Consider the following 26,748-nt stretch of genomic DNA (forward strand, 5'->3'; position numbering starts at 1 on the left):
GCAAACCTGCAAGTGTGCCAGCACCTCTGGAAGGCATTCTTCTGCCTTCTGGCAGAGCTAGTGAATAGAAGAGAAAACTGGATGTTAAGTGGGCCTCTACACCACCTAAGAGGCCCAAGAGTACCAAAAAACGAAAATAACCTGTTGTGGTTTGACCCATCAGGCAGCTGAACACCACACAAACGTTTGCTTCTTCCCCCCGGGTGGGATGAGGGAGGGAACTGGAAAGAATAGGAGTTGTGGGTTGAGATCAAAACTATTCCCTGAGACAGAAGAAGAAAATGGAAACAAAAGTGCAGTGATAACTGTATGTACAGGCTCAGCGTAATTACTCTCCTCTTGCTGACCAATGTACAGCAAGAATACAACTTGCTGCCGGCTGATAGCCAGGAGCAACACAAGGTCTCACTCCAAAATGCACAGTGTCAGTGTCTGCCTTACAAGACAAAGACTTTGCTATGACCAGGTGTATTAAGATCCATGAAAAATTCAGCATTCAATGATTTACAAAACATGCATACTTGTAACATGCTATGCTGGTAGGGCTCAAGATAAGATAAAGATCTTGTTGTGATTCAGGTGATTGCAGAAATGCCATTTGACCAGTCAGCACAAAAGATTTGGTTAAATATTTGTGTTTGAACTCACAGGACCCAAAACACAACTCAGTTGATGCAGGACCAAGCCAGTGACGTGACTTCTGCTCTTCAGTCAATTGGAATTGGAATGTGCAGCACACTGTTACACCCTGGCTTGATCTTGGAAAGTGCAAGGATCGCCGTTACAAAAAGCCCTCGGGAGTGCAGCGACACGTCGCTGCCCACCTGAGACACAGCGGAGGAGGTAGTACAGCTCTCTCCCAGGCTGTCTGAACGTGGTGCTTTTGTAAGGTACCCCTGTCTGCACTCCTCTGCAAGGAGTCCTGTTTTTGCTATTGGTGGACTTTCTTGTTGAGTTAGTGAGCCTGCTGGTAGCCATGGGTGCACCCCGGCAGAAGGCTTCAAACACAAAAACTGTGAGGAGCCATGCAGAGGTCCCGAGCACGCGCGCCAGAAAGACAGTAACCAAGAAGACGGTCCAGAGCCAGACTGAGGTCTGGTGCATGCATAGAGAGGAGAACAAGGGAATGAAGTGTGTGGCGACTCAGACAGAGATAACATCACGAGATGCTAGTGTGCAGGTCACTGGCTGTGAGGAGTGCCACAGCCTGGCCTTTGCAGTGCCACAGGAAGCAGGCAGCACTTGTACAAGGTGCGAGCAATTGAATGACTTGCTCAGCCTTGTGATTAGCCTGAAGGAGGAAGTGGAGAGGCTGAGGACTATAAAAGAGTGTGAGAGGGAGATTGACTGGTGGTGTCAGTCCCTCTCAACCTCAGGTTCTCGGCACACAGACGAGGCTCCTCACGGAGCACGTCCGCCCCTGCCACCTTACAAACACCTGGTAAAGGGGAACCAGCCAGCTGACAGCGTTTCAGCGAGCCCCCTGTCCTCTCTTCCCCCTAACAGCAATTTGAGAAGGGAGGAGGAGTGGAAACGGGTACCTGCTCGGCGGAGGGGGCATCCCCCATCCCGACCATCCCCGGCTCCCCAGGTGCCTCTGCGTAACAGGTTTGAGGCCCTGGAAGTTGAGGGGGGGACGAGTGAGAGTGCGGAGACGGGTTCACCCGTGAGGTTGCCTCAGGCGAAGCGGTCGCCCCCAACCCTCAAGACTGCTTCTACCCGTAAGGACAGGAGGGTGATTGTCATAGGCGACTCCCTTCTGCAAGGAACAGAAGGCCCTATATGCCGGCCCGACCCTACCCACAGAGAGGTGTGCTGCCTTCCTGGAGCACGGGTCAGGGACATTTCAAAGAAAATTCCTAGGTTGATTCGGCCTTCAGATTATTACCCGCTCTTAATAATTCAGGCTGGCGGCGAGGAAGTTGATAAGGAAAGCCTGAGGTCTATCAAGAAAGACTTCAGGGGAATGGGGCGAATACTTGAAGGAGCTGGGGTGCAGGTGGTCTTTTCTTCTATGCCCGTGGTGTCAGGGAAAGGTACAGGGAGGATCCAAAATACCCAACTCTTCAATAGATGGCTTAAGAGCTGGTGCAGGCGCAAGAATTTCGGCTTTTTTGACCATGGGGCAATTTACACTGCACCTGGCATGATGGCTGCTGATGCATGCAGCCTGTCCCTGAGGGGTAAGAGGATCTTAGCTGAAGAATTAGCGGGACTCATTGACAGGTCTTTAAACTAGGAATGAAGGGGGAAGGGGACACAATAAGGGCTACTGGAATTGAACGGGTCATTCGAGGGCTTATACCAAACTCCATGGGCAATGACGGCAGAGTGCATAGGGAAGGACTAGGGCAGGGGGATGCTGGGGATGCTGCTGTTCTAGGGGATCCTAGATCCCTTATAAAGGGAAAAGTGGCGAGACGGATAGCCCGGCTGAAGTGCCTTTATACCAACGCACGCAGCCTGAGTAACAAGCAGGAGGAACTGGAAACTGTGATGCACTCGGGAAGTTATGACCTTGTTGCTATCACAGAAACATGGTGGGATGACTCCCACAATTGGGATACTGCCATCGACGGCTATAGACTCTTTAGGAGAGATAGGCGAGGTAAGAGGGGTGGGGGAGTTGCTCTCTATGTCAGAGATTGGATAAACTGTGAGGAGCTCCCTACGAGAAGCAGTCAGGAACAGGTTGAGAGCCTGTGGGTTAGGATTAGAGATGGGACAAATATAGGTCAGCTGGTGTTAGGGGTATACTACAGACCACCTGATCAAGGGGAGGCTGTCGACGAGGCTTTCTTGCTCCAGATGCGTGAGATGTCTGGCTCACGGGCTCTTGTCCTGGTGGGGGACTTCAACCATCCGGACATCTGCTGGGAAAACCACACGGCGAGCTGCAAGAGCTCCAGAAGGCTCTTGGAATCCATTGATGATAGCTTTCTGGTTCAGGTATTGGACAGACCGACCAGAGGTGAAGCGTTGCTGGACCTGCTGCTCACCAACGCTGAGGAGATCATCAAAGGCGTCAAGGTTGGAGGCTGCCTGGGCTCCAGCGACCACGCCCTGGTTGAGTTTGTGATCTCAAGCAATGTGGGCCTGGCAAAGAGCAGGACCAGGACACTGAACTTCAGAAGAGCAGACTTCAAGCTACTCAATGGATTGCTGGCCAAGATCCCCTGGCGCGCTGCCCTCAAAGACATGGATGTTGAGGAGAGCTGGCGGCTCTTCAAAGAGGCCCTCCTGGAAGCACAAGAGGTCTCCATTCCGCTGAATAAGAAAGTGGGCAGGCGAGGTAGGAAACCGGCATGGCTCAGCAAGGACCTGCTGAGAGAACTGAGGGCGAAGAAAGGGGTGTACAAGCTCTGGAAACAAGGCTGTGTCACCTGGGAAGAGTACAGGAATGCCGTCCGGACTTGCAGACGTGGGATCAGGGAAGCCAAGGCGCAGGTAGAACTGAACTTGGCAAGGGACGTGAAAAACAATAAGAAAACCTTCTACAGGTACATTGCCCAGAAGAGACAGGCCAAAACGGGCGTACCTACTTTGGTAAATTTAAAAGGAGAACTGGCTTCAACAGATGAAGAGAAAGCCGAGGTGCTGAATGAGTTCTTCACCTCGGTCTTCACTGGTGGCCAGGATTCTAGTCTTTTTCACGTCCCTGAACCCTGCATCCCCAAACCTCTATGTGGGGACCGAGGAGATAAATCCCTCCCCACTGTAAGGGCAGAGCAAGTCCGAGAGTGCCTCCTTAGACTGAATGAATACAAGTCTATGGGGCCGGATGGCGTGCATCCCAGGGTCCTGAAGGAGCTGGCCGAGGTGGTTGCCGAGCCGCTCTCCATCATATTTGAGAAGTCGTGGCTGTCAGGTGAGGTCCCGGACGACTGGAGGAAGGGTCACGTCACTCCCATATACAAGAAGGGGAGCAGGGAGGACCCGGGGAACTACAGGCCGGTGAGTCTCACCTCCGTGCCTGGGAAGATCATGGAACAGATCCTCCTGGACAACATGCTCGGTCACATAAAGATTGAGCATGTGATCCGAGACAGCCAGCACGGCTTCACCAAAGGAAGGTCATGCCTAACTAATCTTGTGGCCTTCTATGATGGAGTGACGGCATTGGTGGATGAAGGGAAGGCGACCGATGTCATTTACCTGGACCTGAGCAAGGCCTTTGACATGGTCCCCCACCACATCCTCATCTCCAAATTGGAGGGAAGTGGATTTGATGGGTGGACGACCCGATGGATAAGCAATTGGTTGAAAGGCCGCAGACAGAGGGTGGTGGTCAATGGCTCTATGTCCAGGTGGAGGCCGGTAACAAGTGGTGTCCCCCAAGGGTCTGTCTTGGGACCGGTGCTCTTTAACATCTTTATTAATGACATCGATGAGGGAATTGAGTGCACCCTCAGCAAGTTTGCTGACGACACCAAGCTGAGTGGTGCGGTTGATACGGTGGAAGGAAGGGATGCCATTCAGAGGGACCTCGACAGGCTGGAGGGCTGGGCTCGGGTGAACCTGATGAGGTTCAACACGGCAAAGTGCAAGGTTTTGCATTTGGGCCGGAAGAACCCCAGGCACCTGTACAGGCTGGGAGGAGTGGTCCTTGAGAGCAGCTCGGCAGAGAAGGACCTGGGGGTCCTGATGGACGAGAGACTGAATATGAGCCAGCAGTGTGCTCTGGCAGCTCAAAAGGCAAATGGGATCCTGGGCTCCATCAGGAGAGGGGTGGCCAGCAGGGACAGGGAGGTGATTGTCCCTCTCTACACGGCTCTTGTGAGGCCCCATCTGGAGTACTGTGTCCAGGTGTGGAGCCCTCAGTACAAGAAAGACATTGAGATTTTGGAAAGGGTCCAGAGGAGGGCGACTAAGATGATCAGGGGGCTGGAGCACCTCCCCTATGAGGACAGGCTGAGGGAGTTGGGCTTGTTCAGCCTGGAGAAGAGAAGGCTGCGGGGTGACCTCATTGCAGCCTATCAATACCTGAAGGGAACCTACACCCAGGAAGGGAGTAAACTCTTCAAAAGGGCTGACAACAGCAGGACTAGGGGAAATGGTTTTAAGTTGAAGGAGGGAAGATTTAGGTTAGATGTTAGGGGGAAGTTCTTTACTAGGAGAGTGGTTAGGCCCTGGAACGGGCTGCCCAGGGAGGTTGTGGATGCCCCGTCCTTGGACGTGTTTAAGGCCAGGTTGGACGGGGTCCTGGGCAACCTGATCTGAATATGTATGTTGGTGGCCCTGCTAGGCAGGGGGGTTGGAACTACATGATCCTTGGGGTCCCTTCCAACCCGGGTGATTCTGTGATTCTGTGATTCTGTGAAGTTAATGTAGTATCAGCCTTGGTGTGGCTTGTGCAGTGACCCTAGCAGTAAACCACTGTGTTGTTGTTCCTGTTGGTGATCCTCTTTGAATAGAGCTTAGCTTTAAAGTGTAGTCAGCATTAAATGAGAAGAGGCCCTTCCCCAAGCCAGGCAGCAAGTCAGGAGCTGGGACAGTAAGGTGCCAAGTGTGCGTGCTTTGCCAACAGTGCATACGTTCAAGAGAAATGATGATGTGCAACTGACAATATAAAACCTCAGAAAGGCCCTGTGCAGCTGATTGGAACCAGGTGCACGACACAAATTCTGTCACACAGGAGGTTCTTCAGTTCTACTCATTTGTGCCACTGAATGTCTCCCGTGCTACAACCACAGATGTCCCGCTCAGACTGTACCTCCTCCATTCAATCTGTTCCAAATTTTCTGTAAGTGATTGTGTTCAGGCCTTGAAGTTCAGGCCTGCTGGAAGAGGCTCAGAAGCAACTCTCTCTTTTCGTCTTTCAGAATTTGCAGGAAATCAGTGAGTTTAAATTAGAGTCCCAAAAGATGAGAGCTTGAGAAGCCTTCTGATGGAAACTACTTCGGCTTGGCTCAAAGCTGTGCATGCAGCCATTATTTTTTAATACTTAATACAAGATGAATGTATGTGCTTAACTAAAATGGGAGGTGGAGATATTGGTATCACGTCCAGGAAACAAAGCAACGGATACCAAATCTGGTGATAAGCATTTGCTGACAGTCAGTGATTTCTGTCTTAATACGCAGAGCCTTGATTAAGGCTGAAATAACCTGAGCTTTGAGATGACATCAGTAGGGAATTTAGGAAAGCTGTCTCATGCAAAGTTGTTGGATAGGCCCAATACTGAAAAAGGTGGAAACCTCCACCCTCTAATGCAGGGTCTTTGTGTTTGTTAATCTCAGGTATCTGAGTATGCACTGTCATGGAGAAGTGAAGGCCAAACGGCAGTAGGGAACAGAGGTTCCTGCAGTGAACAAGTTACATTTGAAGAAATCAGGTAAGTGCAATGCAGACTTCATGCCTAGGTTTTGACAACTTAATTTCAGCTACTTGGATACCCATTCTCAATGTTTACTACATAGGATGCTGCTGTCTGTATTCCCTGCACTGAGACAAATCCAGCTCCAGCTCCAGCTCCAGCTCAGTCCATTTCTTGGTGTATGGGACCTGCTGAATCACAGCCTGAACCTCTGATTGACCACCTGAGGCGAGCACTGAGTCAGCCCTGGGAGCACAGGTGAAGGCAGTTCAGCTGTGTGACTGGAAGGGTTGGAGCCTGGCTGCACCTCACCTAGACCCCATTTAAGGCCGACTGCCCCTGGGGAGGGATCTCTTTCTGGAGATTGCTCCCTTTGGTGTTTCTTTTTTATCTTTCTTTCTTCTTTTTTTTTTTTTTTTTTTTTTTTTTTAATTATCTGTTTCCACCATGGTAATCCTTCTAGTTATACAACCTGTGAAGTACCTGCCTCTCCATGCCGCTCTGCTATTTGTATGTATGTTGATTGTACGCTTTACACTTGGATGGGAATGGTGGCTTTAAGGCAAGGGTGTTGTTCCTCTCTTTTTCTGTAAGGAGTTAAACTGTGTTTCTTTCAGATCTCAGACTCTCTTCTTCTTTGCCTTAGAAGGAAGTGTCTACAGCAGTGACTGTTAGTGCCTTTGTTTTCCTGAAGGCCTCTTTTGTTGTAGCAGAGCCTACAGTTTTGTTTTTTGCTTCTGCCTCTGCATTCATTATGCTCAAGTGCCCAACTTGGGTCTCAGTCATGCTGGAACACATCTGCCGTTTACTGATTAATGTCATATTAACTTAGAATGGTGGCTCAGGCAAGTGCTGCTGCCCTGCTAGGGGAAAGAGCTCAAGTGGCTTTTTTGTTTGTTTCTTGGGGTGTTTCATAGACAAGAAACTCAGGGACCTGTTTAGGGGGCCTGAACCCTGCTGGTTCTGACCTCTGTTACCACTTGGCCAACTGGCTGACGCTTCCACAGGTGCTTTCCAGCTCCCTAGCACCTCTTTATACTTCCAGACGTTCTTAAGTCCTTGGAATTAATAGCAACAGGGCAAAGAATGAATTAATCAAGGTTAAAGCCACTCTTTGTGTTGCTAAGTGACAAGGCTTTGTGTCAAATCTGCCATGGGAAGTCAAGTAGCCCGGCCTCTGCAAATAGTTCTGCAAATAAGATACAATTTTCTGTGTACTGTCCCACCAGAAGTAAGAGCCTTGACAGCACTGAGCGTGAGCAGGCACAGAGAAAGAGCATTATGGCTGCATGGAGAGATAGACTTATTGCCTGTTACTGTTTTCAGCAATGTTTTCCAGTTTAGCAGGTGACAAAACATCTGACCCTTAATCTCTGAGGAAGTGCTAATTCCACTTTGTGTTCGTTAAGGTGAATTCAGTGGAAATGCAAGCAGCCATTGGTTGCACTTGCACTGCTGCTTGTACCACGGCACAGTGAGACGCCAGGTGAGACTGGTAGGGCCCGGCTTTGGTGCTTCTCTGTATGATGGTGGAGTCTTTGGGAGCTACAGCTTCTTTTTATTTGTTTACGTATTTTTCTCCTCCCTTTTGGCAGCTTGGCACAGGCTGCCTTCTAGCTGTTCAGCATGGAGGAAAGTGGAACAGGCAGGTTGCCTCCCAAGCCACTTAGCCATGGCAAAGTTGAAGGAAGCACAATGAGCTTTCCTTTTTTTAAATTTATTTCTTTTTTTTCGTTCTGACGAGTCGACATCTAACACTTGGTCCAGGTTAGAAATATTAATAAGATAGATGATATTTTTCATGTGTTTTCTTTATTTGTTTGTCTGTCATTCTGTGATATTTTTTTGTTCCTAACTTTTGTAGCACCAAACAAATAACTCATGGTGTTTCAAGGCTATTAACACAGCGAAAGAAATGAACGTTTGGCTGCTTACCTACACATTCATTAATGCCCCTGTGGTGACATTTCAAGTGCTTTATTATTCCACATAGCTCAGACTCAGCTCTGTCACTGCAATTACAGTAAGCTATACACTGCAGAGAACGTGATCAATCTGGGAACTGCCAGTCCTACATTTCTTTGTTAGCTCATAGAAAGCCTTTACCTGAAGCTCGTCAAGTTTCCTCAGTGATTCTTACATACTTCAAAAAAGTAATGGGGAGATTCAAGCTGCATTCATGGAGATCCCAGCGTTATTTCATGCTCTTTTCTCTCAATGAGCAGTGCTTAATTGCACTTTTAATTCTGACAGGCCCAGTAAGTGTAGTCCAGCCAGTTCCCACATGGTTAGTGAGACCGGAGGTTTTCTAGATGGTGTCTTAAAGCCAGAATGCATTTCTTCTAAATGGGTGAAAAGAAATAGTCAAGGCGTGTACCTATTTTGGACAGCGTGTGGGAGTCTAAGCTTTGTGGAGGATTGTTTTCTGCTGGAGCATGTCCTTCCAGGATCACATAGAAAAGCATGAAGCTTCTGTCTGTAAAGAATTTAGGAAGTTATCTGAGTGTCTCAGTCACATCAGGGTGGGCAATGACTGTTGTTCAAGAAGAGTTCTGATGTTGGAGGTGGCAACTGTCTTCACTTGTCTAACGTGGAATAAATGAGATCTCATAAGGTCGGGGCCTATTTGCCAGAGAGGTGACTATGGGGGAAATGTCAACATCCTTGCGATCTGCAACGGACTTCAGAGTAAAGTTCTGCAGGATGGATGTTAAAAATAAGAATATCTCCATCCGGGCCAGACCTTCTCCTGCACAGATGCGTTTTCCTGCAAGGAAAGAATGAGGAGAACAGGAGATGATGGTAGAGTACTTTTGCTGGTAACTTATTTTAACCCCTCTGCCGTGAGAGTTCCGACGTCTCAGAGTGGGCATGCAGCACTGCATCCTTCTGGTGGAGGGAATTGAATTAAACTGAGGTCTCAGTGTTCAGAACAGTGTGAGAGTACTGGGTGGGCCAATGCAGTTTGAAGGTTTCAGTTTCTCGTGTTCTGTTGCTGCTTTATGGCTAGCTAGGAGAGAGAAGTGGCATGGCTACAAGTCCCGCTTCATGCATCTTTTCTTGGAGGATGCATGAGAGGAGCTCTGGTACTTGTTAAGAAAAGGAGGTAAACTGAAACGGTAGTATATGGGGTAGAGCTTAGCTGCCCAGAAGTGACCAGCAGATCTGCAGACATCACTGTTCAGACAGGGATGACAGAGCCACTGAAATGTCTGCAGAGGTTCTGGGAGAGGATAGTCTAGGTCCTGACGTAGAAAGAGCTCTTTACCTGTGGAAAATGGCAAGAAGTAGTCACTCTTTCTGAAGGTACCATTTGCATTCAGGAAATGTTCCGGGTCAAATTTTTCTGGATTAGGAAATTCCTTGGAGTCGTGCAGGATGGGAGACAGCAAAGGGAATATCACGGTGCCCTGAATAAGCATAGAGAGGAGAAAGTTAAGTGGAGACCTGCCAAAGTGAAGCCCCATGGATCAGTCCCCAGGGCTGAATACATGAAAAGCCCTGCTTTGGTGACTGCTGTGTGATCCCAGTAAGCTTCACTGTCTGCCAGAATTAAGTGTTGAAATCCCATGAGAAAAGCTGGTGTAAATGCCAAAATTGCCAGTGGTGGAGTGCTGGGGACATCTAGAAAGCTTTTTTTCACAGCAGCCATTCATATCTAGGAGCCAGCTAGCTACCTTTCCTCATAGTTGCAGTTCATAGAGTAACAACAGTATAACTGTTTGTATTGGAAACAAATAGTAGGAACAGACTGGTTCATAAAAGGAAGGCTTCAGCATTGTACAACTCAGTGCATAGCATCACCAGAGAAGGACAACTCCCTCTCAGAAATCAGATAATGCTGATTCCATATTGCTCTCCAGTGTGTATGCAATTTAAGTAAAACATAATTAATATAGCACAGCAGGGGCTTATGGATGTTCCCAGCAACAGACCTTGGGTATGAAATAGTCTCTGAGCTTGGTGTCCTTGGTCACAGCACGTGGAACGTTGAGGGGAAGGAAATCAATGAATCTCTGGATTTCATGGATCACAGCATCTGTGTATGGCATCTGGCTCCTGTCTGCCATGCAGGGGCTTCGGTCTCGGCCCACCACACGGTCAATCTCCTTGTGAATTTTCTCTGTTGGGGAATAAGTAAATTGAATGGATGTTTCCCAAAGCCTTTCCTCACAGTTGCAGCAAGGCTTTCTTATCACCCTCCCAAGAACACAGGAACATACTTGGTAGTGATGGCTCTCTGCTGGAAGTAAAGCTAAGACTGATGGACATCTCTGCTATTAGGGACTGTTGCCACCAGTGGTAGTGACACAAACTGTCCGCTTTGAACCCATGGCCTATGATATATCTTCAAGTAAATATTCCCTTTCCTCTTACCCTCAATCTCTGGGTATTTCTGGAGAATCAGGAGTCCGTATCTCAGTGTGGTGCTGGTTGTCCCAGTTCCCGCAAGGAACAAGTCAAGTGTGGTTCTGGTCAAGGACTCAACAGTGAAAATAGAGTTGCCTTTCTCCTGGAGGGAAATTTGGCAGGATTCTTTGAGTGAGAACAGTAAGAAGCTTTTCTACAAAGGACACCTTGTGCCTATGCAGTATACTTTTAGATTCACCCGATGTCTTTTCAAAAATACAACCTTCCCCAGGACATCAGGATAACAGTTCTTATATGACACTTGAGATAACATGGGAAGTGTGTGGAATTCCCTCGGTGAGGTTGGTCAACAGCTTTCCTAGCTTTGGCTAGTGCTGTATGCCACTGTTAGCACTGTGCTTACAAATCTTTCAAAGGGACACGGAGGGGGGAGAATGAAGGTGCCAAGAAAAGCAAAATTCCCTCTGTATTTGCCAAAGCCCAGTGTGCTGCTACAGCTGGGAGGGAAAGCAAGGATTCAAATGCTGATATTCCGATCATCCAAAGAGCTCTCACTCGCTCACTCTTACATTACCTGTTGCATTTTGTTGATAAAAGCATCAATAAAATCTCGAGGGCAGCTGGGATCAAAAGATTCCTGGTGTGCTCTTACGATTTCAGTAATGAAGTCATCAATGTTATCAAAGTTTTTTATTAGTTTTTGATGAGGCCCAGGTAAAGAATCTAAGATGGTTGGGAAGAAGTTGTAGAGCTGCAATGATAAAAGGAGGAAATGCGTATTTTGGTTGATGTGCTTGCAGTCATTTTTTCCCCTAACTTTTACTATGAGAAGAAGTAGACTCTTCTGCATCATGGTTTCACTATACTCAAGGAGCGACTTCACTTGAACTGCTTTAGCAATTCTTTTCTGCTCTGGAAGTACAATGAGGTTTCCATAAAATGAAGTAGCATATCAATGATAAATGAGTAACACAAATCAATATAACGCTAATAACCTAAACCATTAATTCATTTATTAATGAAATGAAATTACACAAACCTGTGTTTGTATTTTGTTCTGGTACTTGTTGTTTTCTTCCAGCATCTCAATTAAATTGAGAAACTTCTTGTCCTCATAGTCAAACCGATCCCCAAATACAATGGAGCAGATGATGTTGGAAACAGCATGGATTAAGAATTTACCAGGGTTGAAAGGTTTCTCTGCAACAGCAACAACAGAAAGGTAACTTGCTTTCAGTACTTTAGTCATCATCTCCTCCCCTTATAAGTCCAAGGAAGTTTTGCATTCACTTGAGACCCAGATTTGTGCAGTCTTTAAAGAAGATAGTGAGAGGTTTATCCAATTGGATATTCTCTACTTGTAAATAACTGATTTTCCTGTCTGAATTCTTTAAGTCCCTGATTTGCCCTGTTCTTTCTACAGCAAGTCTGAGTGACTTGTTTCCCCTTCATCTGACACAGGTCTTGCAGCAGGACAGACTGTTTATTAGAGACTGCCTGAAGAAAACCACGAAAACCCAAAGAATCTTCAGATACCTGTGATCAAAAGTAGAGTTTTGACAGCGTGGCTACAGAATATTCTAAGGAAATAACTATGATGAAAGCGTGAGGAAAAGTGAGATTAGATCCATGAAAGACAGGAAAGTTGAGCCCAGAGACCGCAGTAAGGTATATCTCAAGTACGGAAGATAAGAATCATCAAGATGGGAAGGTATGGAATCCTGAAGGCAAAAAAGAGAGCACAGTTAATGGTAATGTTATGGATCAGCCTCTTCCATGCAGCTCTGGAGCCAGCCCTTCTGTGCCTTGCCCATGACTCCTTGTTGGCTGTACGGTGAGGCACATACAGTGCAGAATCAGTGCAGAAATGAAAAGAGCATGTTTTCTCAGATTCACAGCAGGGATTTTTATCTGTGAATCCAGACCGAATTTTGTTACAGTCTCATTGCAGGTCTGCAAGGTTTCCCAGCAGATGCACGTCAGTGTCCTACCATGTGTGTTCCTGATCCTCTCCACCAGAAAACGAGCTTCCTCCTGGATTCGCTCCTCAATGCCCTTCTTGCCCATTCCAAAATCACGCAGGGTGGTGAGGGCGAATCTTCGCAGTTGTCTCCAGGTCTCCCCATTGCTGGTCACAATGCCTGTTACAAGAAAAAACAACAAACCTCCATGAGGAAGTAAGTTTTCTGCCCACCACATCCCTTTCTGGAATAAATACCTACCACAATTGCTATGTGCCTCACACCCTAACATTCCTGCAATTCTGGAGGTGACAAATTGACCAATCTGACCAAGGCACCATTGTTTATTTCCAGAATAAGAGAAATGACACTGGCATGTCAATAAAAAGGCACCACTGGTACTAAAGTCAACTTGGCCACAAGCAGATGGCTAACATAAATTCCAAAATTCCCAAATGCTTTATGCATTGTATCATCACCGAATACATTGAGGAAATAAAAAATAATACCATGGAATAACCATTTGCCTGGAGAAACAGTCTAGTGGGAACTGTTGTGGTGAATGAGCCCAGGGCCTCATATAGAGTATGACCCTTAACTAGGACAGCCTTTGTTTGCTTGTCAGTGTTGTACTCTGGAATTTCCACTTGATGGCACCTGTGCTGTAGGGCCTTGGGCAGTATTTTCAGGAATGGAAGAATAACAGCAATATCTTGGCGGCACCTTTTGTCAACCAAATTTTAGCCAGAATTTGAAGGTGCTGAAAACTGAAAGGAACTCCCTGGAGCCAGCCTAGGACCTTTAACAGTTCTCCACCTACTGCTAGGTCCAAGGACTGAGTTGGGCTTTTAATACTTTATTCCTCATTTTTATGTGTAAATGCAGTACTTGAAGTCCACCAGTCGCTCCTCCACTGCCCTTACAGGTGCATTCCTGTACCAAGGACATGATCAGTTCTGTATGGCAACATTACCAGGGAAGTACCTAGGCCCTTGAAGAGTTTTTCAATCATAGGCAGTATTCCTCTCCCACTGAAGGCGTCTCCATTATCAATTAGGGCTTCTTTCACGACATCATAGCCATAGAGCACCACAACCTTTTTGGGGCCTAGATGTATTGTGAAGATGGGGCCGTACTTTTTGCTGAGCTGTAGGAAGGAAGAACACAAGGAACACAGTCTACTTGTGGATGTTAATCATGGGAAATTAAGTTTGCAGGTCTTCACCTGGAGAGTAAGATCTCTGGAAAGCAATTCATTCCTCAGCCCTTTCCCATCCATCTACCACCATCCCATCACAGTACCCTCAGGATCAAGATCCACAGCCAAACTCACTCCACCTATTCTCTTACAGGCATTACAGCACAGGCTTTTTTTTTTTGACAGATGCATGACAGTATCCATGGGAGGGAACAGGTGGTGCCATTCACCTTCAAACTCCTTTGTTTGGCCCGTGCACTCACAAATTCCCCTCCCAGGAGATTATACCAAATTGCCGGGGGTTGAGGCAAGAAAATAGAGCCAGATCCTCCATAAATCAGGGCTGTGCTCTTTTGCCAGGGCAGTGAAGAGATTTGCACAAAGGGGTTGTGGTGGATATGGTGAATGCATCAGGACCTTGTCTAGAAATCTACGGTATACTGCAGTACTGGTGTGAGGCCAATGCAGTGTCAACACCAGTATGGTTATTGCAATTGGCAGCGTAACACATCAAAAGCAAACATGCAGAAGCTGTGAATTAAGCTGAGACTGTCTGGACTGGGCTTTGTCCTAGAGGCAATGCAGGAAAGAAAGAGACATTCTTACCTCCTTGAAGCTTTCCATCAAGTTCCATGGGTTCAGCTGAAAAACATTTCCAATTATGGGGATTGGTGTGGGACCAGGAGGCTCCTTCCCTCTTTGTGATGTTCTTCTCCATGCAGCAATGAGAAGGCATGAGATGCAGGCCAGCAAGAGGATTGTTGGCCATCCCAAGAACTCCATGGCAGGCTGAGGAAGGGATGCAAATTGTCAGATGAGTTTGAACTGGGACCCGCAAACTGGAGGTTATTTATAAGCTGTAGAAGAAAAGCACGTGGATTAAATCAGCCAATATCACCTCCCTGTTCCTGCTGAGGCAGCAGATTACTTATTAATCTGCTCAAGATTAAAATGAGAAAACTAGGGATGAACTCATTGTTAACTCTGACTTTTTTTACAAATACGGCTTGTGTTCCTTTTGTTAATCATTTATGTGGTACCGATAATAATCTAATGCTGCCAAATGATCTCAAAATGCAGAAATACTAAAGCCCATCTGCCGACTGCATGCTTGCTGTTGTCCTTATGCCTAGGGTGATTTCTGGCTGCTTCTCCAACATGTGTGCAGAGTGGAGGGAGCTGTGGATGAAATAGGGGCATCTTCACAAGTGTTTTATAGGTATTTCACCTTCACTTCTCGAACGGAGTGAGAACATGGGTCTGAGGTCATGCATGCAGATTTCCAGGGAAAAAACTGCATTTTCCCTGATCTCTTTTACGCAGTGCACAGTTTCCATAGCATTTGCTGGAAGATTTGAAAAGTTATCCACAAAGCACAGAGCCCTGTGGCAGCGTGTGCTCTCCTTCAGCGTGTGATGGTTCAAGAAACTTTCCGAATATCCAGAGAAGATGTGAATGTCCGTGAAAGTTAATGTCACTCTGATCATAGAGTAACAGAATGAGAGCTTTTATTAGTAGTAGTTATTTAATAGAACAGAAAAGCATAGGTGATGTATTACACGTCCAACTACTCTACCTCACACATACATAGTATCTAGATCCAGTTTCTGGGATACAAATTCTGAGACAAGACTGTGTGTTTGATATGCTTTAGTGAGGAAAGAGACGTGCGTCAGGAGTGTGCTGCAGCAGCAGCCCCTGCTCCGACTACTTTTGGGGCAGCCTCTATGCAAGGACACAGAAAAGCAAGAGACTGTACCGGAGGCAAACCTGCATGTGCGCCAGCACCTCTGGAAGGCATTCTTCTGCCTTCTGGCAGATCAAGCACATAGAAGAGGAAACTGGATGTTAAGTGGGCCTCTACACCACCTAAGAGGCCCAAGAGTACCAAAAAACGAAAATAACCTGTTGTGGTTTGACCCATCAGGCAGCTGAACACCACACAAACGTTTGCTTCTTCCCCCCGGGTGGGATGAGGGAGGGAACTGGAAAGAATAGGAGTTGTGGGTTGAGATCAAAACTATTCCCTGAGACAGAAGAAGAAAATGGAAACAAAAGTGCAGTGATAACTGTATGTACAGGCTCAGCGTAATTACTCTCCTCTTGCTGACCAATGTACAGCAAGAATACAACTTGCTGCCGGCTGATAGCCAGGAGCAACACAAGGTCTCACTCCAAAATGCACAGTGTCAGTGTCTGCCTTACAAGACAAAGACTTTGCTATGACCAGGTGTATTAAGATCCATGAAAAATTCAGCATTCAATGATTTACAAAACATGCATACTTGTAACATGCTATGCTGGTAGGGCTCAAGATAAGATAAAGATCTTGTTGTGATTCAGGTGATTGCAGAAATGCCATTTGACCAGTCAGCACAAAAGATTTGGTTAAATATTTGTGTTTGAACTCACAGGACCCAAAACACAACTCAGTTGATGCAGGACCAAGCCAGTGACGTGACTTCTGCTCTTCAGTCAATTGGAATGTGCAGCACACTGTTACACCCTGGCTTGATCTTGGAAAGTGCAAGGAAGTTAATGTAGTATCAGCCTTGGTGTGGCTTGTGCAGTGACTCTAGCAGTAAACCACTGTGTTGTTGTTCCTGTTGGTGATCCTCTTTGAATAGAGCTTAGCTTTAAAGTGTAGTCAACATGAAATGAGAAGAGGCCCTTCCCCAAGCCAGGCAGCAAGTCAGGAGCTGGGACAGTAAGGTGCCAAGTGTGCGTGCTTTGCCAACAGTGCATACGTTCAAGAGAAATGATGATGTGCAACTGACAATATAAAACCTCAGAAAGGCCCTGTGCAGCTGATTGGAACCAGGTGCACGACACAAATTCTGTCACACAGGAGGTTCTTCAGTTCTACTCATTTGTGCCACTGAATGTCTCCCGTGCTACAACCACAGATGTCCCGCTCAGACTGTACCTCCTCCATTCAATCTGTTCCAAATTTTCTGTAAGTGATTGTGTTCAGGCCTTGAAGTTCAGGCCTGCTGGAAGAGGCTCAGAAGCAACTCTCTCTTTTCCTCTTTCAGAATTTGCAGGAAATCAGTGAGTTTAAATTAGAGTCCCAAAAGAGTAGAGCTTGAGAAGCCTTCTGATGGAAACTACTTCGGCTTGGCTCAAAGCTGTGCATGCAGCCATTATTTTTTAATAGTTAATACAAGATGAATGTATGTGCTTAACTAACATGGGAGGTGGAGATATTGGTATCACGTCCAGGAAACAAAGCAACGGATACCAAATCTGGTGATAAGCATTTGCTGACAGTCAGTGATTTCTGTCTTAATACGCAGAGCCTTTATTAAGGCTGAAATAACCTGAGCTTTGAGATGGCATCAGTAGGGAATTTAGGAAAGCTGTCTCATGCAAAGTTGTTGGATAGGCCCAACACTGAAAAAGGTGGAAGCCTCCACCCTCTAATGCAGGGTCTTTGTGTTTGTTAATCTCAGGTATCTGAGTATGCACTGTCATGGAGAAGTGAAGGCCAAACGGCAGTAGGGAACAGAGGTTCCTGCAGTGAACAAGTTACATTTGAAGAAATCAGGTAAGTGCAATGCAGACTTCATGCCTAGGTTTTGACAACTTAATTTCAGCTACTTGGATACCCATTCTCAATGTTTACTACGTAGGATGCTGCTGTCTGTATTCCCTGCACTGAGACAAATCCAGCTCCAGCTCCAGCTCCAGCTCAGTCCATTTCTTGGTGTATGGGACCTGCTGAATCACAGCCTGAACCTCTGATTGACCACCTGAGGCGAGCACTGAGTCAGCCCTGGGAGCACAGGTGAAGGCAGTTCAGCTGTGTGACTGGAAGGGTTGGAGCCTGGCTGCACCTCACCTAGACCCCATTTAAGGCCGACTGCCCCTGGGGAGGGATCTCTTTCTGGAGATTGCTCCCTTTGGTGTTTCTTTTTCCTGCAAGCCAAGGGCATGGCTGAGTTTTCTTTCTTTTTTTTTTTTTTTTTTAATTATCTGTTTCCACCATGGTAATCCTTCTAGTTATACAACCTGTGAAGTACTGGCCTCTCCATGCTGCTCTGCTATTTGTGTGTTTGTTGATTGCACGCTTTACACTTGGATGGCAATGGTGGCTTTAAGGCAAGGGTGTTGTTCCTCCCTTTTTCTGGAAGGAGTTAAACTGTGTTTCTTTCAGATTCAGACTCTCCTCTTCCTCGCCTTAGAAGGAAGTGTCTACAGCAGTGACTGTTAGTGCCTTTGCTTTCCTGAAGGCCTCTTTTGTTGTAGCAGAGCCTACAGTTTTGTTTTTTGCTGCTGCCTCTGCATTCATTATGCTCAAGTGCCCAACTTGGGAGTGTCTCAGTCATGCTGGAACACATCTGCCGTTTACTGATTAATGTCATATTAACTTAGAATGGTGGCTCAGGCAAGTGCTGCTGCCCTGCTAGGGGAAACAGCTCAAGGGGCTTTTTTATTTATTTCCTGGGATGTTTCATGGACAAGAAACTCAGGGACCTCTTTAGTGGGCCTGAACCCTGCTGGTTCTGTCCTCTGTTACCACTTGGCCAACTGGCTGACGCTTCCACAGGTGCTTTCCAGCTCCCTAGCAACTCTTTATCCTTCCAGACGTTCTTAAGTCCTTGGAATTAATAGCAACAGGGCAAAGAATGAATTAATTTAAGGTTAAAGCCACTCTTTGTGTTGCTAAGTGACAAGGCTTTGTGTCAAATCTGCCATGGGAAGTCAAGTAGCCCGGCCTCAGTTCTGCAAATAAGTTACAATTTTCTGTGCACTGTCCCACCAGAAGTAAGAGCCTTGACAGCACTGAGCGTGAGCAGGCACAGAGAAAGAGCATTATGGCTGCATGGAGAGATAGACTAATTGCCTGTTATTGTTTTCAGCAATGTTTTCCAGTTTAGCAGGTGACAAAACATCTGACCCTTAATCTCTGAGGAAGTGCTAATTCCACTTTGTGTTCGTTAAGGTGAATTCAGTGGAAATGCAAGCAGCCATTGGTTGCACTTGCACTGCTGCTTGTACCACGGCACAGTGAGACGCCAGGTGAGACTGGTAGGGCACGGCTTTGGTGCTTCTCTGTATGATGGTGGAGTCTTTGGGAGCTACAGCTTTTTTTTTTTTTTTTTTTTCTTTTTTTCTTTTTTTTTTTCTCCTCCCTTTTGGCTGCTTGGCACAGGCTGCCTTCTTGTCTGTTCAGCATGGAGGACAGTGTCTGGAACAGGCAGGTTGCCTCCCAAGCCACTTAGCCATTGCAAAGTTGAAGGAAGCACAATGAGCTTTCCTTTTTTTTTTTTTTTTTTTTTTTTTTTTTTTTCTTCAAGCTGCATTCATGGAGATCCCAGCATTATTTCATGCTCTTTTCTCTCAATCAGCAGTGCTTAATTGCACTTTTAATTCTGACAGGCCCAGTAAGTGTAGTCCAGCCAGTTCCCACATGGTTAGTGAGACCGGAGGTTTTCTAGATGGTGTCTTAAAGCCAGAATGCATTTCTTCTAAATGAGTGAATAGAAATAGTCAAGGCGTGTACCTATTTTGGACAGCGTGTGGGAGTCTAAGCTTTGTGGCAGATTGTTTTCTGCTGGAGCATGTCCTTCCAGGATCACATAGAAAAGCATAAATCTTGTGTCTGTAAAGAATGTGGGAAATTATCTGAGTGTCTCAGTGTCATGGTTTTGTGATTTTTGGCTTTCGGTATTCCACATCATAACATCATGTGGGGCACTGGGACTTTAACTGTCAATGCTCAAGTCCTGGGTACCTGCCCTGAAGAGAAGAAGAACTACATTCCCCAGGGGACCTTGCGGTCAGGGAGAGGAGGTTTAACTCCTGGCAAGGTCACCTGATTTTTCTTTCTCGCCTGCCCTTTGTAATGGGCGCTGCTCCCGTCTCCCCGCTGCTCAACTGGACTGCGCATCTCACCTCAGCATTGTGGTGAGGCCTATCCACCTTTCGGACATTCTCTCCCTCTCTCATTATATTTGATTTATTAGCTTCAATTCTGATTATATTGTATTATAGTGTGTTATCTTGCATTCCGATAATATACTTAGTAAACTAGTTTGTTTCTCCTCAGATCGGTGCCGCTGTTTTTAATTATTTTGGGATCCCCTGTTTCTTTTTTTCCGGAGGCACGGATCTGCGGACCCCTCCGCCCCGCTCGTCACGGAACCAGGCCGAACCAGCCCTTAAACCGTTGACATTCTTGGTGGACGATGTGGGCAAAGGCTGTTTTTTAGCTTTTTAGAATGAATCTCTCTCTGATCTCGGAGAGCTTCATTGGGAAAGTTTATCTTTTTCACAGGTGCTCACTGAAATCTTGACCTTGAAAGTCTAGGCGGCCTGTCAATGTTCTGGGATATTTGTAAACTTTGAGCACTGCTATCTTGCTCCCGTAAAGAGAGCGAAAAAAAAATGATTCCACTTTCTCTTTTAAACCTGTTTGCAGAGGGAGCTGCTAATTTCACAGAACTTGGGATTTTTAAACAGGTTCCGATTCTCTCCTTTGAATCCTTTATGCAGTTTTTGAATGCTCACCTGATGGCTTTGTTAATCTCCCGGAATTTACTGTTCATTATTTCAGTCAGTTTTGTATTTAGTGTATTTTGAGGAGGCCTTCCCCAAAACCAGAGAATACTGAATGGCAGGGAGTGTGGAGAGGCTTGGGAGAGATTTTAGAGAGATGGACATCTTTGGTGTCATGGAACTTCACTCCTGAACACCTGAAAGACCCTGAAAGCTTAAGCATTTATTTGAGACAGGAATGTTGCGGCTCAGGCAGATCTGAGGAGGCACAAATGATTTGGGGCCTGGCTAATGCTTATCGGGCCTTATTCAATAGTATCCCAAGAAGGGAGAGAGCTTGTGAAATTGAGAGAGTGTCTGAGATCTGAGAGGGAGAATCTCCACGCTGAGAAGGAGAGTTTCCAGGAGAGACTCTGAGCCGAGAGGGAGAATCTGCAGGTCCAGAGAGAGAGTCTCCTAGTTGAGAAACAGAGTCTCCAAATCCAAAGAGAGAGTCTCCAAGCTGAAGGGGAGAATCTCCGAGCTGAGAAAAGGGATCTCCAATCTCAACGAGATGCCTTCGAATCCAAGCGAGACTCCCTCCAATCCAAACTCGACACCCTCCAGAGTGAGCGAGACACCCTCCAATCTGAACTAACTACTCTCATAGTCGAACATCACAGTCTCCAAGCAGAGCTAGAGGGTGAGAGCATCAGAACTGACCAACCTGATCAACCACAGGAGGCACCACAATTGATGTCAGTCGCCCCTGTAAGAGGACGGAAAACAAAACGAATCTTGACTCAGTTAGAACAGAAGAAAGAGGAGGAAAGAGGTCCAGAGGATTGGCTCCGAGGTCTAAGAGAAGCACCCCTGATTCCAGGGGAGGGGCCCTCAGTAAGACCACGGTCACCAACGCCTACGAAGGCAACAAGAAGTCCTGAAAGAGGAAGAGGTGAGCAAGATATTGTTACTCTTGTTGATCGATCTCTGAAAATGAATGAAATTCGAAGTCTGAGAAAAGACTTCTCACGTCACCCAAGTGAGCCTATTGCCACTTGGTTACTTCGATGTTGGGACAATGGGGCCAACAGTGTGTGGCTAGATAGTAGAGAAGCTCATCAACTGCGTGGCATTGCTAGGGACTCAGCCATTGACAGAGGCATTGGTACATGCCAGAACCAGGCTTTCACTCTCTGGAAGCGGATGTTGTTAGCTGCAAAAGAAAGATACCCCTTCAAAGATGATCTGATGCCTGAGAAAAAGAAATGGACTGATATAGAAAAAGGCATCAGTTATTTGAGAGAATATGCTGTGGTGGAAATGCTACATAGCCCTGATTTCATTCCTGATGATCCAGACCAAGAGCATGATCCTGAGAGAGTCAGGTATACACCAAAAATGTGGCGTACATCCACAAAGACTGCACCAGAGAGGTACGCTAGTACATTTGCAGCAATGTATGGCAGAGGGGAAAGAAGACCCCTTATAAATGAACTGATTAATAAACTTCAAGACTTTGAGTTACATTTAAGCCCTCTACGAGTTTGTGTTTCAACCATTGCAAAGGTAGCTGAAAAGCTGAACAGAATGGAGAGCAAGCAAGAAGGTATCATAGACAACCTGTCTACCGTGCCTACTGCTGATGGATCCGTGGTGGTAACAGATACATCCAATGGAGATCAGAATTCCCAAGACAGCCTACTGGAGGGACTGATCAACTTGGTTTCCTCCCAGCCGGTGTCATCCAACGTCTCAGCTATCAAAAGGAGACATCCTCCTGCTCGAGCAAGTGACAACAGTAAGACTACGTCACGTTTTGCCTTGTGGCATTACCTACGTGACCGTGGAGAAGATATGAAGAAGTGGCATAAGCAACCTACTCCCGCACTTCAAGCACGGGTAAAAGAATTACAAGGCAAATCAGCCACCAAGGTGAACTTCTCCAAAAAGGTGATTGCTCCAGTTGCTGCTGACAACGGAGGTAACAAATAGAGGGGCCCTGCCCCCAGCCGGGGGGGGGAAAGGGATAATAGAGTATATTGGACTGTGTGGATTAGATGGCCTGGCACATCAGAACCACAGAAATATAAGGCCCTGGTGGATACTGGTGCTCAGTGCACCCTAATGCCCTCAAGTCACCAGGGGACAAAATCAGTTTATATTCATGGGTGTGACTGGGGGTTCCCAAGAGCTGTCTATGTTGGAGGCCGAAATCAGCCTCACTGGTAAAGACTGGCAAAAGCACCCTATTGTGACTGGTCCAGGGGCTCCATGTATACTTGGTATTGATTACCTCGGAAGGGGATATTTTAAGGATCTCAAAGGGTATCGATGGGCCTTTGGAATAGCTGCTGTGGACACAGAAGGTGTTAAGCAGTTGTCTGTTTTGCCTGGCTTGTCAGAAGATCCATCTGTTGTGGGGTTGCTACGAGTGGAAGAGCAACAGGTACCGATAGCTACAAAAACGGTGCACAGGCGGCAGTTCCGCACCAACAGGGATTCCTTGCTCCCCATTCATAAGTTGATTCATCAACTGGAGAGTCAGGGAGTGATCAGCAAAACTCACTCGCCTTTTAACAGCCCCATATGGCCAGTGCACAAAGCCAGTGGAGAATAAAGACTCACCCCCACTGAGTGCTGCTGTGCCAGATATGTTATAACTCCAATATAATCTGGAGTCAAAAGCAGCCAAATGGTATGCCACCACTGACATTGCTAATGCTTTTTTCTCCATTCCTTTGGCAAAAGAATCTAGGCCACAGTTTGCTTTCACCTGGAGGGGCATTCAGTATACTTGGAATTGTTTGCCCCAGGGGTGGAAACATAGCCCAACCATTTGCCATGGGCTGATCCAAGCCGCACTGGAAAAGGGAGGTGTTCCTGAACACTTACAGTACATTAATAACATCATTGTGTGGGGCAACACAGCAAAGGAAGTTTTTGAGAAAGGAGAGCAAATAATCCAGATCCTTCTCTGTTCTGGTTTTGCTATTAAGCGAAGCAAAGTGAAAGGACCTGCCCAGGAAATTCAGTTCCTAGGCATAAAATGGCAAGATGGCTGTCGTCACATCCCGACAGATGTGATTGACAAAATCACTGCCATATCTCCGCCCACTAATAAGGAAGAGACACAATCGTTTCTGGGAATAGTGGGTTTTTGGAGAATGCATGTTCCAAACTACAGCCTCATTGTAAGCCCCCTTTATCATGTGACACGAATGAAGAATGAGTTTACATGGGGTCCTGAGCAGCAGCAGGCTTTTGAACAGATTAAGCAGGAGATAGCCCGTGCTGTGGCCCTGGGGCCAGTACGGATGGGACAGGATGTAAAGAACATCCTCTATACTGCTGCTGGAGAGAGCGGTCCCACTTGGAGTTTGTGGCAAAGAGCCTCAGGAGAGACCAGAGGCCGACCCCTGGGATTCTGGAGTCGGGCATACAGAGGGTCTGAAGAGCGCAACACTCCAACTGAGAAGGAGATCTTAGCTGCATATGAGGGGGTTCGGGCTGCTTTCAAAGTAGTCGGTACTGAAACACAGCTCCTTCTGGCACCTCGACTGCCAGTGTTGAAGTGGATGTTTAAAGGAAAGGTTCCCTCCACCCATCATGCTACTGATGCCACTTGGAGTAAGTGGATTGCGTTGATTACGCAGCAAGCACGGATGGGGAACCTCAGCCGTCCAGGAATCCTAGAGGTGATCATGGACTGGCCTGAAGGTAAAAAGTTTGGAACATACCAGAAGAAGAAGTATCGCGTGCTAAAGAGGCCCCACCATACAATGAACTACCAGAAAATGAAAAGAAATATGCCCTGTTCACAGATGGATTGTGTCGTATTGTGGGGAAGCATCGCAGATGGAAATCTGCTGTGTGGAGCTCCACACAACAAGTTGCAGAGGCCACTGAAGGGAAAGGAGAATCAAGCCAATTTGCAGAGGTAAAGGCTGTCCAACTGGCCTTAGATGTTGCTGAGTGGGAGAGGTGGCCAATGCTCTATCTTTACACTGACTCATGGATGGTAGCAAATGCCTTATGGGGGTGGTTACAGCAGTGGGAACAAAATAACTGGCAAAGAAGGGGTAAACCTATTTGGGCTGCTGAACTGTGGAAAGACATTGCTGCCTGAATAAAGAATATGGTTGTAAAGGTGCGCCATGTAGATGCTCATGTGCCCAAGAGTTGGGCTACTGAAGAACAGCAAAATAACCATCAGGTAGATCGAGCTGCCGAAATTAAGGTGGCTCAAATAGACTTGGACTGGCAACAGAAGAGTGAATTATTTCTAGCTTGGTGGGCCCATGAGACCTCCGGTCATCAAGGAAGGGATGCAACATACAAATGGGCTAGAGACCAAGCGGTGGACTTAACTATGGATGCCATTGCACAGGTTATTCATAACTGTGACACATGTGCCACAATTAAACAAGCCAAGAGGATGAAACCTCTCTGGGAGGAAGGGCGATGGCAAAAGTACAAATATGGGGAGGCATGGCAGGTTGATTATATCACCTTGCCACGATCTCGCAATGGTAAGCATTATGTGCTTACTATGGTGGAGGCAACCACTGGGTGGCTTGAAACATTTGCAGTACCCCATGCTACCGCCCGAAACACCATATTAGGTCTGGAGAAACAAGACCTATGGCGACATGGCACCCCAGAAAGGATTGAGTCAGATAATGGGACTCATTTCAAAAATTCTCTTGTAAATACTTGGGCCAAAGATCATGGCATTGAGTGGATTTATCATATCCCCTATCATGCACCAGCCTCTGGTAACAATTGAACGATACAATGGATTGTTAAAAACCATGTTGAAAGCAATGGGTGGCGGAACATTTAAGCAATGGGAGAAGCATTTGGCAGTAGCTAGCTGGTTAGTCAATACTAGAGGATCGATCAATCGCGATGGTCCTGCTGGCTCCCTACATAATGTCAAGGGAGACAAGGTTCCTGTAGTACATGTAAAGAACATGTTGGGAAAAGCGGTTTGGGTCTTTCCAGCTGCTGGAAAGGGCAAACCTCTTCGCAGAACTGTTTTTGCCCAGGGACCTGGGTCCACTTGGTGGGTGATGCAGAGAAACAGGGATGTTCAGTGTGTACCACAAGGTAATTTGATGTTGGGGGAATGCAGCCAGTAATTCCGTGTAAATATACAGATTTTGTGTGTGCGTGTGTTTAATGTTTGGTAATTACTGTTTGTATATATATTAAGCACGATGTAGTGATGTAGAATAAGGGGTGGAATGTCATGGTTTTGTGATTTTTGGCTTTCGGTATTCCACATCATAACATCATGTGGGGCACTGGGACTTTAACTGTCAATGCTCAAGTCTTGGGTACCTGCCCTGAAGAGAAGAAGAACTACATTCCCCAGGGGACCTTGCGGTCAGGGAGAGGAGGTTTAACTCCTGGCAAGGTCACCTGATTTTTCTTTCTCGCCTGCCCTTTGTCATGGGCGCTGCTCCCGTCTCCCCGCTGCTCAACTGGACTGCGCATCTCACCTCAGCATTGTGGTGAGGCCTATCCACCTTTCGGACATTCTCTCCCTCTCTCATTATATTTGATTTATTAGCTTCAATTCTGATTATATTGTATTATAGTGTGTTATCTTGCATTCCGATAATATACTTAGTAAACTAGTTTGTTTCTCCTCAGATCGGTGCCGCTGTTTTTAATTATTTTGGGATCCCCTGTTTCTTTTTTTCTGGAGGCGTGGATCTGCGGACCCCTCCGCCCCGCTCGTCACGGAACCAGGCCGAACCAGCCCGTAAACTGTTGACACTCAGTCACATCAGGGTGGGCAATGACTGTCGTTCAAGAAGAGTTCTGATGTTGGAGGTGGCTAGACAACTGTCTTCACTTGTCTAACGTGGAATAAATGAGATCTCATAAGGTCGGGGCGTGTTTGCCAGTGTGGTGATTATGGGAGAAGTGTCAACATCCTTGCGATCTACAATGGGCTTCAGAGTAAAGTTCTGCAGGATGGATGTTAAAAATAAGAATATCTCCATCCGGGCCAGACCTTCTCCTGCACAGATGCGTTTTCCTGCAAGGAAAGAATGAGGAGAACAGGAGATGATGGTAGAGTACTTTTGCTGGTAACTTATTTTAACCCCTCTGCCGTGAGAGTTCCGACGTCTCAGAGTGGGCATGCAGCACTGCATCCTTCTGGTGGAGGGAATTGAATTAAACTGAGGTCTCAGTGTTCAGAACAGTGTGAGAGTACTGGGTGGGCCAATGCAATTTGAAGGTTTCAGTTTCTTGTGTTGTGTTGCTGCTTTATGGCTAGCTAGGAGAGAGAAGTGGCATGGCTACAAGTCCCGCTTCATGCATCTTTTCTTGGAGGATGCATGAGAGGAGCTCTGGTACTTGTTAAGAAAAGGAGGTAAACTGAAACTGTAGTATATGGGGTAGAG

At 46.6% G+C, this 26,748-nt stretch overlaps 1 protein-coding gene across 11 annotated transcripts in view; it reads right to left on the reverse strand.

The window, feature by feature from the left end:
* Positions 1-26,748, reverse strand: part of LOC125693414 (cytochrome P450 2H1-like) — an 85,325-nt gene that overhangs the window by 31,607 nt on the left and 26,970 nt on the right. For 2 of the 11 annotated variants that reach the window (XM_048945370.1, XM_048945369.1), the window contains exon 1: positions 13,633-13,738. The exons of 2 other annotated variants lie outside the window; for them this stretch is intronic. In XM_048945370.1, coding sequence (XP_048801327.1) covers positions 13,633-13,660 — 28 coding nt within the window. In that variant the 5' untranslated portion in view covers positions 13,661-13,738. Of the gene's footprint in view, positions 1-8,018; positions 9,084-9,584; positions 9,727-10,251; positions 10,440-10,693; positions 10,830-11,261; positions 11,439-11,726; positions 11,888-12,678; positions 12,829-13,632; positions 13,796-14,452; positions 14,687-25,462; positions 26,379-26,748 lie in introns of those variants that run through there. 7 more of the 11 variants (XM_048945357.1, XM_048945360.1, XM_048945364.1 and 4 more) reach the window with 7 other exon arrangements.

This window comes from Lagopus muta, chromosome 5 (genome assembly GCF_023343835.1).
Source record: "Lagopus muta isolate bLagMut1 chromosome 5, bLagMut1 primary, whole genome shotgun sequence".
Classification (NCBI taxonomy): Eukaryota; Metazoa; Chordata; class Aves; order Galliformes; family Phasianidae; genus Lagopus; species Lagopus muta.